We start from the raw sequence: 16,007 nt of genomic DNA on the forward strand, positions 1-16,007 counted from the left end.
GATGGAGACATGATGGAGGCAAGATGGAGACAAGATGGAGACATGATGGAGACGAGATGGAGACAAGATGGAGACATGATGGAGACAAGATGGAGACAAGATGGAGACGAAATGGAGACATGATGGAGACGAGATGGAGGCATGATGGAGACATGATGGAGACAAGATGGAGACATGATGGAGACAAGATGGAGACGAGATGGAGACAAGATGGAGACAAGATGGAGGCATGATGGAGACAAGATGGAGACAAGATGGAGACATGATGGAGACGAGATGGAGACATGATGGAGACGAGATGGGGACATAATGGAGACGAGATGGAGACGAGATGGAGACAAGATGGAGACGAGACGGAGACACGATGGAGACGAGATGGAGACGAGATGGAGACAAGATGGAGACAAGATGGAGACAAGATGGAGAGATGATGGAGACAAGATGGAGACGAGATGGAGACGAGATGGAGACATGATGGAGACGAAATGGAGACATGATGGAGACAAGATGGAGACATGATGGAGAGATGATGGAGACAAGATGGAGACGTGATGGAGACGAGATGGAGACGAGATGGAGACGAGATGGAGACATGATGGAGACAAGATGGAGACAAGATGGAGACATGATGGAGACATGATGGAGACGAGATGGAGACATGATGGAGACAAGATGGAGACATGGTGGAGACATGATGGAGACAAGATGGAAACATGATGGAGACATGATGGAGACAAGATGGAGACGAGATGGAGACATGATGGAGACAAGATGGAGACATGATGGAGACGAGATGGAGACATGATGGAGACAAGATGGAGACATGATGGAGACAAGATGGAGACATGATGGAGATGAGATGGAGACAAGATGGAGACGTGACGGAGACACGATGGAGACGAGATGGAGACATGATGGAGACATGATGGAGACACGATGGAGACAAGATGGAGACGTGACGGAGACACGATGGAGACGAGATGGAGACATGATGGAGACATGATGGAGACATGATGGAGACGTGACGGAGACACGATGGAGACAAGATGGAGACATGATGGAGATGAGATGGAGACAAGATGGAGACGTGACGGAGACACGATGGAGACGAGATGGAGACATGATGGAGACATGATGGAGACACGATGGAGACAAGATGGAGACGTGACGGAGACACGATGGAGACGAGATGGAGACATGATGGAGACATGATGGAGACATGATGGAGACACGATGGAGACATGATGGAGACACGATGGAGACAAGATGGAGACATGATGGAGACGTGATGGGGAAAAGATGGAGACATGATGGAGACATGATGGAGACAAGATGGAGACAAGATGGAGACATGATGGAGACGTGATGGGGAAAAGATGGAGACGAGATGGAGACATGATGGAGACAAGATGGAGACATGATGGAGACATGATGGAGACAAGATGGAGACAAGATGGAGACATGACGGAGACATGATGGAGACAAGATGGAGACATGACGGAGACATGATGGAGACAAGTTGGAGACATGATGGAGACATGATGGAGACAAGATGGAGACATGATGGAGACAAGTCGGAGACATGATGGAGACAAGATGGAGACATGACTGAGACAAGTCGGAGACAAGTCGGAGACATGATGGAGACATGATGGAGACGAGATGGAGACAAGATGGAGACAAAATGGAGACATGATGGAGACGAGATGGAGACAAGATGGAGACAAAATGGAGACATGATGGAGACGAGATGGAGACAAGATGGAGACATGATGGAGACGAGATGGAGGCAAAATGGAGACATGATGGAGACGAGATGGAGACAAAATGGAGACAAGATGGAGACGAGATGGAGACAAAATGGAGACATGATGGAGACAAGATGGAGACAAAATGGAGACATGATGGAGACATGATGGAAACATGATGGAGACAAGATGGAGACGAGATGGAGACAAGATGGAGACATGATGGAGACAAGATGGAGACGAGATGGAGACGAGATGGAGACAAGATGGAGACAAGATGGAGACAAGATGGAGACATGATGGAGACATGATGGAGAAATGATGGAGACAAGATGGAGACATGATGGAGACGAGATGGAGACATGATGGAGACACGATGGAGACGAGATGGAGACATGATGGAGACATGATGGAGACATGATGGAGACATAATGGAGACAAGATGGAGGCAAGATGGAGACAAGATGGAGACAAGATGGAGACATGATGGAGACAAAATGGAGACAAGATGGAGGCAAGATGGAGGCAAGATGGAGACAAGATGGAGACAAGATGGAGACATGATGGAGACAAGATGGAGACATGATGGAGACAAGATGGAGACAAGATGGAGACGAGATGGAGACAAGATGGAGACAAGATGGAGGCAAGATGTAGACAAGATGGAGACATGATGGAGACATGATGGAGACAAGATAGAGACGAGATGGAGACGAAATGGAGACATGATGGAAACAAGATGGAGTCAAGATGGAGACATGATGGAGACAAGATCGAGACATGATGGAGACAAGATGGAGACAAGATGGAGACATGATGGAGACAAGATGGAGGCATGATGGAGACAAGATGGAGACATGATGGAGACAAGATGGAGACGAGATGGAGACATGATGGAGACGAGATGGAGAGGAGATGGAGACAAGATGGAGACGAGATGGAGACATGATGGAGACATGATGGAGACATGATTGAGACATGATGGAGACATGATGGAGACATGATGGTGGTTTTGCATCTATTTTTAGTCATTTTGCATCTTTTTGTGGTAGAGTGCGTTCAGAGGCGTCAGTCGCCTTAAACGTGACACTTAAGTGTTGCACAGTAAAGTCTCATTTCCTGTAATCAGGCTGTTTCATTGCCTTGAACGATGTGATCCAAGGGGACTAACGCAGCGTTCATGAGTCATTGCCTCATCAGCTCAGTTATCCGTCTCATATCCTCCGACCCTGCATCCATCTTTAATCAGTCTCCTCTGTGGGTCGCTGCCATTTCCACAGGAAGTGGGAGAGGACCCCGTCAGGGTCCGCTCATCAATTACTCAACAGAAGAGGACGTAAATATTCACAACGCTCCCCGAGCGTCTGATCAACCGATTCTTCTTCTTCTTCACTTGGTAACGTTTGATAATGTTATGATGTTAATGTTCAGATCCACTGAGTTGCTGCATCATAAAACACGTTTTCATTATAATGTCATAAATAAATCAGACACAGACTCAGAGTTTGTCCCTTTTTAATGAAGCAGTAAAGAAAATAAAACCTGTGAGCGAACGGAGAGCAAACCAACGCTGTCACACAGAGAGCTGAGGGTTTAGAGCAGGGGTGTCAAACTCAGGCCCGTGGGCCAAATCTGGTCCACGGTGTAATTATATTTGTCCCTAAGATCATATGCAGGTTCTGTGAGAGCTGGCCCGTGAGTATAAAGCTCATCCACGTCTACTTTTCTGTTCACACACATGAGCATCCATGCTACCAGTCTCTGCAGACACACTGAATCCACCCCTCCCCACAATTTTTTATTTTATTTTGTGGAAATTGAGTTTGTTCCGCAACTTTGTCCCAGTTTTAAATTTTGGCCCACTGTGAATTTGAACTTGACACCGCTGGTTTAGAGAGAATGATCCGGTTTCATCTGATCTGATGTGGAGGTGATTTTCCCACAACATCAATCATTCACAAACTCAACAGGAACACAACGAGACTTTTAGCTTTCAAAATAAAACAATCAGATTAAAAAAAGAGAATCCCTTCAACAAAGAATCATTATTTACAAAAGACACACACACACACGCACGCACACACACACACACACACACACACACACACACACACACACACACACACACACACACACACACACACACACACACACACACACACACACACACACACACACACACACACACACACACACACACACACACACACACACACACACACACACACACACACACACACACACACACACACACACACACACACACACACACACACACACACACCACTATGAGTATTTACGCTCTCTACCTTTGAGCAAGGCACCTTATTCCCAACCCACGCGCTGCGAATAAACTACTGAATATTATTAACGAGCTTAGCAAAGCATCAATTAATGAAACGACACAGCTTAGCATTGGATCGCTAGGGGAGCAGAGAGCAGTTATGTCTGTTTATTGCGTACAAACGCCGTCGTTCACGGCGGTCACACCAGCCGACGCCACAACGTTTATGCCAAACGCGTTCAAACGGCCCAGACGGGGCTTTTATTTTGCAATATCAGCAGGTGGTTACAAAAGTCCTCAACTCACATGTGTTCGTCATTATCAGGAATTAAGACATTTCCCTCACAAATTAGCGTTATTTTATTTTGAAGTTAGAAGTCGTCACGTGTTCCTGTCGTCAGAAGTCGTGGATGGTACCAACAGAACCGTTGTTTGGCGTCCGCGGCGCTGATGCGACACTGACGAGGCAGAGCTGCAGACGTTCCTCTGATGGAGCGTGAGGAATTAAAGGTTATCCAGCTCGTCTCTCGTGCTGCGGCTGTGCACGACGTCCACGGCGAGTCCCAGCGACGCAGGAAACAACGCGCCACTTGTGCGAGTTACGCGGCTCTCACTGTTTGGTAACAACGCGGCGAAAACCTATGAAGTGAAATATGCACCAGTGACAGAATCGTGGTTCGCAGTTGATCGGAGTTTTCGGCTTGTTGGTCGCAGTGGACAGACTTCCTTTGCGTGGAGTTGAGCTCCAGTCGTGTTTATGCGAATTCGGAGACAGTGAACCGCCAGTCGACTCGTCGCGCTGTACCCATCATGCAACTCACGGCCGGATCTCCAGCTCTCCGTAGAGAATAAACGGGAGAAGGTGACTGTCACTACTAAACGCGGCGGCTCATTGGGCGTTTTGGAACAACTGTAAATGTCAAATGCACGTCCTTTTGGAACGATTTTGGTAATCCACTGTAATGGACTTTACTATGAGAGGAGCTGGTACAGGGGCCAGTAGGTAAGTCTTTAAAACACTCTTTAATAAACTCTGGCTTCACTAACTACACTGTTGCTGCTTTGTTGTGTGTGTAGGGACTCTTCTCATGCTGCTGCAGAGGTTTGCTGTTATTTTCAGCAGCATTAGTGGTTAAAAAAGACCTTTGAATGCCTTCAGCGTGCTGCCCCGAGCTAACCACTGTTAGCTCCACTTCCAAACTCTTAAAGGTTTGTGTTTTTTAAAATTCTTTTACACGTGCTTTTCTCCATAGAGTCCGATTTGGACGTTCTTGACCCGACTCTCTCAACTTTTCTTTTCTATTTCCGTGTACGGCGGTTTGCTCTCACGCCCTTTTGTGGGGATTGTCGGAGGCGATTACCTGCTAATTAGGATCATCGAACGCACCGTCAACTCACGAGGAAATGGGAACAGAGCTACGAACAGTTGACTTTTCTTAAGAACAAATTTAAGAATAAAGAAAACACTGGTGACCCCTAATACCCCTAATATTTGACTGACTGGACGTTTATTGGACGTAGAAACGACGTCCGACTGTAACCACGCTGCAGTTTTTGGCGTCTGACTGGGGCCGTTTTTTTGCGAGGGATATGACGTCACAGCCTGACCCGGGTTTGCTGGGTTCACATGGACCGTACGGACACGAGAGCAGGGTCCAGATCCTCGTCCCATCTCCCAAAGGTGTGAAACTTCTGTGTTAAACTGATTTACGTGGAGGTTAGTTCAGGTTTTATCGGGGTTCGTCCGTCGGAGGACACGCGGCGGAGTCAGGATCCGATTTCTCATCAGCAAAATTAAAGACCACCACCAATCTATTCGTTCCAGACGAAGCCTGGCCCAAAGCGTCCGACAGCGGTTAATCATCGCGGGTCACGACCTTGAGTGAGCCGTGGAACATGAAGTCCTGCTTGTGGTCAAAAGCCTCCGTCTACATCTCGTCGGCGTGTGCAGGTTTGGCCGGATCGCGGCTTCCTTTCCCCGTCGTCGACCTCAACCCCAGCTCCAGCTGCTCAGCCTCGACCGGCGCCGAGCTGTTCCCCTCTTGAGCGGCGCCGCCGAATCCCGCGTTTTCAGAGGTTTCTATTGTTTCTTTGAGGATGGCGCCGCCGTCCGGAGGTCCCGACTGCCTGAGTTCAGAGGGCGGCGACTGGGAGTCGGGCTGCACGGCCGGACCGTCGGCACCGGCCGCCGGCTGCGAGACGGACGGGTCTGTCAGGATGTTTCTGGAAATAACTGAAAAAAGGATGAAACAAGACATCTTTACTTCACACTGTTGAAAGAGAGCTTTGCCTCCACGCTGTTAGCACGTCACACGCTTCAGTCATCTGATTGGTTGGTTTGGCCCGTATGTTGGTGACAGACAGATGGTTTATCCAATCAGAGACAAGGATTTTCACCCCTTCATAAAGATCTTTAAACCAGAGTTCAGACGGATCTGCTGAGACCATGAGACTCAGTCCATCTGGAGGAGTCGGGTTAGAAAAAAGCCTCTTGGAGCAATAACCTAAACTCAACAGGAAGTCGGCCATTTTAAATGTTATGGCTATTTTCTGACAGTTGCACGGGTGAACTCCACGCCAACTCCATCAAATTCCTCCTAGAGACAAAACACCATCAACTTCCAAATCAGTCGCTACCATCTCGAGACGCGTCCGATCAAATGTTACCGAAGGTTTTCTTGTTGTCGTGGTTTGACGCCAAAATATCACTTTTCGCCATAAGACAGGAAGTTGTTGCAACTTGACCGTACTTTGTCCAATCTGCAACCACAGCGTTCAAAAATACCGGCATCACGACTCAGTTACAGGTAAATCTAATTGATCACTCTTCCCAATCGCTACCGTAACTGCCGAAAAAAAGCAGCGCGTTACTCTACGCGTTATCTCACTGAAGCTGTTTTCACCAGAGCAACGAGATCTCTAAGTCGACGGCAGAGACCGCTCTTCCTCAGTGAGGGGGCACGAGACAAAATGATGATGATCAGCTGAGGTAGTGTCACGTTGAGCCAATCAGAGGTGGAGTTGGGCGGGTGTTGTTGACACAAAATCAAAAGCATGCTTGGTTGCACACAAACGGACAAAAGTGTCTCTTCTTCTCTGTTGTTGGTGGGTTTCTGACTTAGACTCAGACTTAAACGTCTCTTTATTGATCCTTTGGGATGAACTCCCGCAAGGAAATTGAGTTTCCAGCAGCTTAGAAAAACACAGTATAGGTTAACCAATAAACCCTTAGCTTAATAAATACAGATAGTATAAAAAACAACCACAATAGACAGTGAATATCTGCTGATACACTTACTGTGCTTTAGGACATGCTGCTACATTTCACTGTGGTTTACTGTAACTGACTTAAGTACGAAATGCTGCTACACTCCACTGTGCCACACTGTCACTTAGTTCTGTAGGACATGCTGCTACATTTTTAACATTTTTAACATTTTTAACACTTATAACTTATCTCTCCTTCTCACTTATCTAGTTTGTACTTATTTTATTTCAATCTGCTGCTAAACTGCACGCTGCGTATTGTTGTATATTGTATAAACCTACGCTTAACCACGACGTCTGTTGCACTCTGTCACATTTAGTTATTGTTTGATTTATTTGATGTTAGCTTTATTTTGATTTGATTTATGTTTATGCTTATTGTTACTCTGATCCTTTTCTGCCTTTGTATCGAAACTGTTGCACAATAATTTCCCTCGGGATAAATAAAGCTTCTTGAATCTTGAATCTTGAATCTTGAATAATTAACTCTTGGTCAAATATATGTGAGGTAGATGAAAGAATACGGGTCAAATAAAAGTCTCAGAAAGTTAAATCAGATGAGTTAAATGTGGAGGAAATGTATCAGATCAAATATGTTTGAGTGTGTTTGACAGAAATGAGCAGTGAGATTAAATGATTGCACTTAAGTGTTGGCAGAGTCACAGCGCCACACGCAGGCCTGGCACGAGTACTGCAGCGCTGTGAGCCCAGGAAAACGAGCTTTCCTGAGCTGGAAGTACCGCTGTTACTTTTCCCTCCATGAAATTAAAGGAACAACTGTGAATGTCAAATGCATGTTCTTTGGGATCGACTTTGGTAATCCACTGTAATGGACTTTACTATGAGAGGAGCTGGTACAGGGGCCAGTAGGTAAGTCTTTAAAACACTCTTTTAATAAACTCTGGCTTCACTAACTACGCTGTTGCTGCTTTGTTGTGTGTGTAGGGACTCTTCTCATGCTGCTGCAGAGGTTTGCTGTTATTTTCAGCAGCATTAGTGGTTAAAAAAGACCTTTGAATGCCTTCACCGCACTGCCCCGAGCTAATCACTGTTAGCCACATCCAGCTGTTAGCATCTCTCCTGGATTTCTACCTTAATAGTTGTTACAGAAAAAAACTGTCTTCAAGGCTTATTTGATGTATGTAGGGGCGCACTCCCACTGTGCCTCCGTACCGTGCCCCAGCACGTGTCACGGCTAAAGTCTGGTTCCTTTGACCAGTGTGAGTGCAACCGTACCACGTCTAGGAGCGGCACGCTTGCCGTCCACGGCCCGTTTGGGAGAGGTGGGCTTTAGTAAAGCACGTTTGCACGAGTACGAGCATGCGCACGTGTACGAGCACGAGGCCTACGGCGGTTCTGAGGTCATTTCCTGTGCGCCTGTTGGGACGTAGAAAAAAGAAGGAGGGACCATGCGCGGACATTTCAAACAATGGCGGTGAAAGGTTCACGTTGGTGTGATGCGGAGGTGGAGTGTTTACTGCAGATTTGGTCGATGAAAAGATTCAAAAACAGTCGACAAGACGCACAAAAACTCCGAGGTCTACGGAAAGATCTGGAAACAAAGCCACGCATCGCCATGACGTCATCAATGCGTGTGACGTGTTACGGCGTGATGACGTATAGGCAGCAAGAAGCATTCTCCGAGGCCCAGGTAGTGTGAGTACAAACGGGCCTGGAGGGGGGCACAAGGACCCTAAAGCACGGGGCACGGGACGGAGGCACAGTGGGAGGGCGCCCTGAGTGCAGAAAAGACCCTGGGATGATTTTACGCTGTCATTACACTTTAATGAAACCTTCAGAACCGGGTCTTGTGTCACTTTGCTCTCCTCACGCTTACAGAACGATCTCACTATAATGAAACCAGCAGAAGGACCGAGGACGAGCCGCACACGGTGACAGAAACAACAGGAAGTGACTGACCTCCCGTGGGTCTGTAGTCGTCGTCTGCAGACGAGCTGCGGCTGAACGGGCTGAAACTGGGCATGATGATGAGCCCCAGGGACACCAGGATGATCTGAGGACACAAACACAGTCGGAAACCCTCCAGATTCACGAGAAGAAGAGTGAACGTGCGATGTTTCCTACCAGTAAGCAGGTGCTGGTCTGGGCTCCTTTGCTGACCGTGTGTTTGATCAGAGACTGAAGCTGTCGCAGCTGAGTCAGCAGAGAGCTGAGGGGCACAAAAACACAGTGGACACGCGTTTACGTCAGCGTTCATTCTGCCGTTACGTTCAGCAACAAGCCTGTGAATGTTCTCATGTGTCCAGGTCGCCGTTCTCCTCAAAGCAGCTTCAGTCCAAAGCAACTGGACTTGGTTCTCTGTCAGGAAGACGTTTCACCTCTGATCCAAGAGGCTTCATCAGTTCATGTACGCATCTGACCAGGATCAGGACCAGGACCAGGCTGGGACCAGGACCAGGACCAGGACCAGGATCAAGCTGGGACTGGACCATGGCTAACCAGAGGAGGAGGTCTGAGACTCCGCTCAATTCCAGTTTACAATGCTGCCCTTTCATCCCTTCATCCAACAATCCAACCTCAAAGAACATCTGTTCAGGAAGACGTTTCACCTCTCATCCACCAACCACTGGACCAGGACCAGTCCCAGCCTGGTCCCAGCCTGGTCCTGGTCCTGGTCCAGTCCCAGCCTGGTCCTGGTCCTGGTCCTGGTCCTGGTCCTGGTCAGATGCGTACATGAACTGATGAAGCCTCTTGAATCAGAGGTGAAACGTCTTCATGACAAAGAACCAAGTCCAGTTGCTTTGGACTGAAACTGCTTTGAGGACTTTCAGCAACAATAGAAAGCAATAATCTGAGTAATCTGAGGAATAATCTGAGTAATCTGAATAATCTGACCTCAGACGTGTCAGATAAACACACTAGAAGAGACGATGGAAATGAAAAGTGTTCGTACATGTTGCGTTTCTCCAGCTGCTCCACCGATCTCTGCAGCTCCTTATTCTGTGTTGAGCAAGCTGCTGCCCTACACACACACACACACACACACACACACACACACACACACACACACACACACACACACACACACACACACACACACACACACACACACACACACACACACACACACACACACACACACACACACACACACACACACACACACACACACACACAGTAAATATATATATGAAACATGTTCTGGTGGGTCTCTGGTGGACCCCCCCTCCCCCTCAGCGGCGTGTACCTGCTCTCCAGCCCATCGACGTACTCCTTCCTCCTCCTCCGGCTGTCCTGAGCCGACTGCTTGTTGCGGATTTTCCTCCGAACTCTCTTCAGGATTCTCTCCTCGGCCTGCGGATGAAAGTGTATCAGAGGAGGAAGAGGAGGAGGAAGAGGGGGAGGAGGAGGAAGAGGAGGAGGAGGATGAAGAGGAGGAGGAGGAGGAGGAGAGGAGGAGGAGGAAGAGGAGGAGGAGGAGGAGAGGAGAGGAGGAGGAGGAGGAGAGGAGGAGGAGGAAGAGGAGGAGGAGGAGGAGGAGGAAGAGGAGGAGAAGAGGAGGAGGAGAGGAGGAGGAGGAAGAGGAAGAAGAGGAGGAGGAGTAGGAGGAAGAGGAGGAGGAAAAGGAGGAGGAGGAAGAGGAGAAAGAGGAGAGGAGGAGGAGAAGAGGAGGAGGAAGAGGAGAAGGAGGAGGAAGAGGAAGAGAGGAGGAGGGAGGAGAGGAGGAGGGAGGAGAGGAGGAGGAAGAGGAAGAGGAGGGGCTGTTCTGACCTTGGTGAGGGGGTGTTCTGACCTTGGTGAGGGGGTGTTCTGACCTTGGTGAGGGGCTGTTCTGACCTTGGTGAGGGGCTGTTCTGACCTTGGTGAGGGGGTGTTCTGACCTTGGTGAGGGGCTGTTCTGACCTTGGTGAGGGGCTGTTCTGACCTTGGTGAGGGGGTGTTCTGACCTTGGTGAGGGGGTGTTCTGACCTTGGTGAGGGGCTGTTCTGACATTGGTGAGGGGGTGTTCTGACCTTGGTGAGAGGGTGTTCTGACCTTGGTGAGGGGGTGTTCTGACCTTGGTGAGGGGGTGTTCTGACCTTGGTGAGAGGGTGTTCTGACCTTGGTGAGGGGGTGTTCTGACCTTGGTGAGAGGGAGGTTGTTGGGCAGAGAAACTCCTTCCTGTGTCAGCAGCTTCTGCTCCTCGTCCGTCAGCTGCAGGTCTGGGTAAAGCTGCAACAGCACAGGGAGAGTCAGGGCTCCGGGTCAAACCTGACCCTGACCCTAACCCTGACCCTAACCCTGACCCCTAACCCTGACCCCTAACCCTGACCCCTAAACCTAACCCTAACCCTGACCCTGACCCTGACCCCTAACCCTGACCCCTAACCCTGACCCTAACCCTAAACCTAACCCTGACCCTAACCCTGACCCTGACCCCTAAACCTGACCCTAACCCTAAACCTAACCCTGACCCCTAAACCTGACCCTAACCCTGACCCTGACCCCTAAACCTGACCCCTAACCCTGACCCTAACCCTGACCCTAACCCTGACCCCTAACCCTGACCCTAACCCTGACCCCTAACCCTGACCCTGACCCCTAAACCTGACCCCTAACCCTGACCCTAACCCTAACCCTGACCCTGACCCTAACCCTGACCCTGACCCGTAACCCTGACCCCTAACCCTGACCCTAACCCTGACCCCTAACCCTGACCCCTGACCCAGGAGAATACACGAAAAGAAACACGTCTCACCAGGTCACCGTCGGGGCTGGGAGGGTCGGCGGCGCTCACACCGCCATCGAGGCGCGCCGCAGGGAGCAGAGGAAGCTCGTTCACGACGCACGAGTCTGAAAACAACACCTGAGAGCTCCACTCATCTGCATGGGACAGGAAGTGACATCACAGTTAGTGTTGTACAGAATAGCAGACGATCTGTTACCTGAATGTCAGGGCGCCCTCCCACTGTGCGTCCGTCCCGTGCCTCGTGCTTTAGGGTCCTTGTCCCCCCCTCCAGGCCCGTTTGTCCTCACACTACCTGGGCCTCGGAGAATGCTTCTTGCTGCCTATACGTCATCACGCCGTAACACGTCACACGCATTGATGACGTCATGGCGATGCGTGGCTTTGTTTCCAGATCTTTCCGTAGACCTCGGAGTTTTTGTGCGTCTTGTCGACTGTTTTTGAATCTTTTCATCGACCAAATCTGCAGTAAACACTCCACCTCCGCATCACACCAACGTGAACCTTTCACCGCCATTGTTTGAAATGTCCGCGCATGGTCCCTCCTTCTTTTTTCTACGTCCCAACAGGCGCACAGGAAATGACCTCAGAACCGCCGTAGGCCTCGTGCTCGTACACGTGCACACGCTCGTGCTCGTACACGTGCAAACGTGCTTTACTAAAGCCCACCTCTCCCAAACGGGGCGTGGACGGCAAGCGTGCCGCTCCTAGACGTGGTACGGTTGCACTCACACTGGTCAAAGGAACCAGACTTTAGCCGTGTAACGTGCTGGGGCACGGTACGGAGGCACAGTGGGAGTGCGCCCTCAGACAGGTCGACCCTTTGAGCCCTTTAAAAACGCCGTCTTCGTTGGTCTTTTTGTTTAATGTGACGTCATTTCTAAAATCTGCTAAAAGGTTATGGAAGTCATTGAGAAATAATGATTTATAATAGTATTTAAAATCCCTCACCGAGCTCTATGGAGATGACGTTCTCCTGTCCAGGCTCCGCCTTCACGCCCCCCAGGCCGCTGATGTCATAGATCACCTGGTAGACAGTCGCCGGGGCCGTCCGGGCGCTCGCCGCTGTCACCGCGGCGACAGGACCCTCAGTCACAGGGTCCTCGGAGATGCCGCTGTCGCTCTCAGACGTGGAGTCTGCAGGCGGCCCGCTGGGAAACACCTCGTTTGGGTCGACGCCGTGAAGGAAGTCCTCTGATTCGCTGTCCTCCAGCGTCTGAGAGAGAGAGAGAGAGAGAGAGAGAGAGAGAGAGAGAGAGAGAGAGAGAGAGAGAGAGAGAGAGAGAGAGAGAGAGAGAGAGAGAGAGAGAGAGAGAGAGAGAGAGAGAGAGAGAGAGAGAGAGAGAGAGACCCATTTAACAGACTGCATCATGGGACCTCACCTGTGGTACCGTGACACACGGAGCCAGAGACTCACACAGTCGGGGTCCACCGCCCAGTCCTGCAGGGGCTTCTGGGAGCCGCTGCAGACGAGGTCGGAGCCGGGGAACGGAGCGCCCAGCTGCCAGCTGTCTGCCGCCACGGCGTCCAGAAACAGCTCCCCGCTCTCTGCATCCATGACCTGACGACTGAACACACGTTTAAGACGATTCATTAAGGAACATTTTAGAGCTTTTAAGGCGCTTTAAGGGTGCACGCCCACTGTACCACCGTCCCATGCCCCAGCACGTTACACGGCTAAAGTCTGGTTCCTTTGACCAGTGTGAGTGCAACCGTACCACGTCTAGGAGCGGCACGCTTGCCGTCCACGGCCCGTTTGGGAGAGGTGGGCTTTAGTAAAGCACGTTTGCACGTGTACGAGCACGAGCGTGCGCACGTGTACGAGCACGAGGCCTACGGCGGTTCTGAGGTCATTTCCTGTGCGCCTGTTGGGACGTAGAAAAAAGAAGGAGGGACCATGCGCGGACATTTCAAACAATGGCGGTGAAAGGTTCACGTTGGTGTGATGCGGAGGTGGAGTGTTTACTGCAGATTTGGTCGATGAAAAGATTCAAAAACAGTCGACAAGACGCACAAAAACTCCGAGGTCTACGGAAAGATCTGGAAACAAAGCCACGCATCGCCATGACGTCATCAATGCGTGTGACGTGTTACGGCGTGATGACGTATAGGCAGCAAGAAGCATTCTCCGAGGCCCAGGTAGTGTGAGTACAAACGGGCCTGGAGGGGGGGACAAGGACCCTAAAGCACGGGGCACGGGACGGAGGCACAGTGGGAGGGCGCCCTAAGGCCCTTTAAGACCCTTTTAAACACTATTTACATTTTAGACGCTTTCCGAATCTTTAAAGACACTTTAATACCCTTTCAGAACTATTTAAGAGCTTTCAAAGCTCTTAAATAGCACACACACACACACACACACATATCTACACACACACACACACACACATATATACACACACACACACACAAACACACACACACACAGCAAAGTAAGAGAAAGAAAGTGAACACAAAGCAAACAACAGAACAAAGACTCCTCCAAACCCAGGTGACGAAACACAGGAGGAGGATATCCTGGTACACACGCGCGCACACACACGCACACGCGCACACACACGCGCGCACACACACACACACACACACACACACACACACACACACACACACACACACACACACACACACACACACACACACACACACACACACACACACACACACACACACACACACACACACACACACACACACACACACACACACACACACACAAACCTGATAAGCTGCCAAACGTGTTTCAGATTCAAAGCGTCAGAAGCAAAAACAACAACAACTTTTCTGGACTGTCACGTTTAAATATGCAAATGAGGCGTTAGGTCATGTTATGTTATGTTATGTTGTGTTGTGTTGTGTTGTGTTGTGTTGTGTTGTGTTGTGTTGTGTTGTGTTGTGTTGTGTTGTGTTGTGTTGTGTTGTGTTGTGTTGTGTTGTGTTGTGTTGTGTTATGTTATGTTGTGTTATGTTATGTTATGTTATGTTGTGTTATGTTGTGTTATGTTGTGTTATGTTATGAAATACGAGCTTCATTTTCTTCCATTTCGGGAACAGAAAAGTGAGTTTTTACGTTTCATTTTGTCGACAATTTAGAGTCAAAGGTTTTTACACATATTTATATTAATCAGCCTCAAATTACAGATTAATGCGCAGCAGCAAATGACGTCAATACAGGGGGGGGGGGGGGGGGTATTTAGAGCAAAAGTTGCAGATTAAAGAGATAAAAAGTAGCAAATCTATAAAAAGTCGCAGATTAATGAGATAAAAGTAAAAAAAAAACACAAGAAAAAAGTCAATTTATGAGAAAAAAGTCGCAGATATATGAGATTAAAAGTTGAAAATCTATGAGAAAATAAAGTCGCAGGTTTATGAAACTTAAATGAAATGAGCCCAAACCTTCATCAGCTGCGACATTAAACATTAAATAATTATAATTTTATAAAATCATAATCTGTTACTTTTTCTACAGTTTGAAGCTGAAACATTGTGACAAAAGTTAAAGTATCAAAACTTTTTCTACTTTTAAAGACTTTTCGGATTCAGGACTTGGACCAGAGTAGTTCAGAGCTCAGGCCTGACCCAGATCCAGATCCAGATCCTGGTCCTGGTCCTGGTCCTGACCCAGATCCAGATTCAGATCCTGGTCCTGACCCAGATCCAGATCCAGATCCTGGTCCTGGTCCAGATCCTGGTCCTGACCCAGATTCAGATCCTGGTCCTGATCCAGATTCAGATCCTGGTCCTGACCCAGATTCAGATCCTGGTCCTGATCCAGGTTCAGCCGGATCAACAGGAACAAACACCCTGACTCCGACACTCACCGTGAGGCAGCAGCTGTTCCTCCTCCTCCTCCTCCTCTTCTTCTTCACGGCCCCGGTGCTTCCTCACTCCGCGGCCCCTCCGCGGTGCAGCAGGTCCGGGACACACACACCGCCTCAGCCCGCTGCTCTCTCCGGGTTCAGACCGGACAATCCGCGGTCCAGCTGGCAGCTCCGGGTCCGTCCAGTGTGCACCAGCAGGCGG

The 16,007-nt window shown here is 49.3% G+C and overlaps 1 protein-coding gene across 1 annotated transcript; it reads right to left on the reverse strand.

Moving 5' to 3' along the window:
• Positions 1 to 5,270: 5,270 nt before the first annotated feature.
• creb3l4 (cAMP responsive element binding protein 3-like 4) lies at positions 5,271 to 16,007 on the reverse strand. The gene is made up of 10 exons (XM_083918847.1): positions 15,806 to 16,007; positions 13,405 to 13,555; positions 12,939 to 13,203; positions 12,000 to 12,124; positions 11,384 to 11,473; positions 10,508 to 10,614; positions 10,214 to 10,282; positions 9,385 to 9,469; positions 9,220 to 9,313; positions 5,271 to 6,265 (listed from the first exon to the last, which is right to left on the reverse strand). The coding sequence occupies exons 2-10, from the start codon at positions 13,543 to 13,545 to the stop codon at positions 5,961 to 5,963; spliced, it is 1,281 nt and encodes a 426-aa protein (XP_083774973.1). The 5' UTR covers positions 13,546 to 13,555; positions 15,806 to 16,007; the 3' UTR covers positions 5,271 to 5,960.

The sequence above is a fragment of the Echiichthys vipera genome (genome assembly GCF_963691815.1).
Source record: "Echiichthys vipera genome assembly, chromosome: 8".
Classification (NCBI taxonomy): domain Eukaryota; kingdom Metazoa; phylum Chordata; class Actinopteri; order Perciformes; family Trachinidae; genus Echiichthys; species Echiichthys vipera.

Coding starts and splice junctions, on each gene's coding strand:
- creb3l4 (XM_083918847.1), bottom strand. CDS start 13,545: ATGGATGCAGAGAGCGGGGAGCTGTTTCTGGACGCCGTGGCGGCAGAC. Junction 12,125..12,938: donor CGTCATCTCCATAGAGCTCG/GTGAGGGATTTT, acceptor TGTCCCATGCAG/ATGAGTGGAGCTCTCAGGTG. Junction 9,470..10,213: donor CAGCTGGAGAAACGCAACAT/GTACGAACACTT, acceptor TGTGCCCCTCAG/CTCTCTGCTGACTCAGCTGC.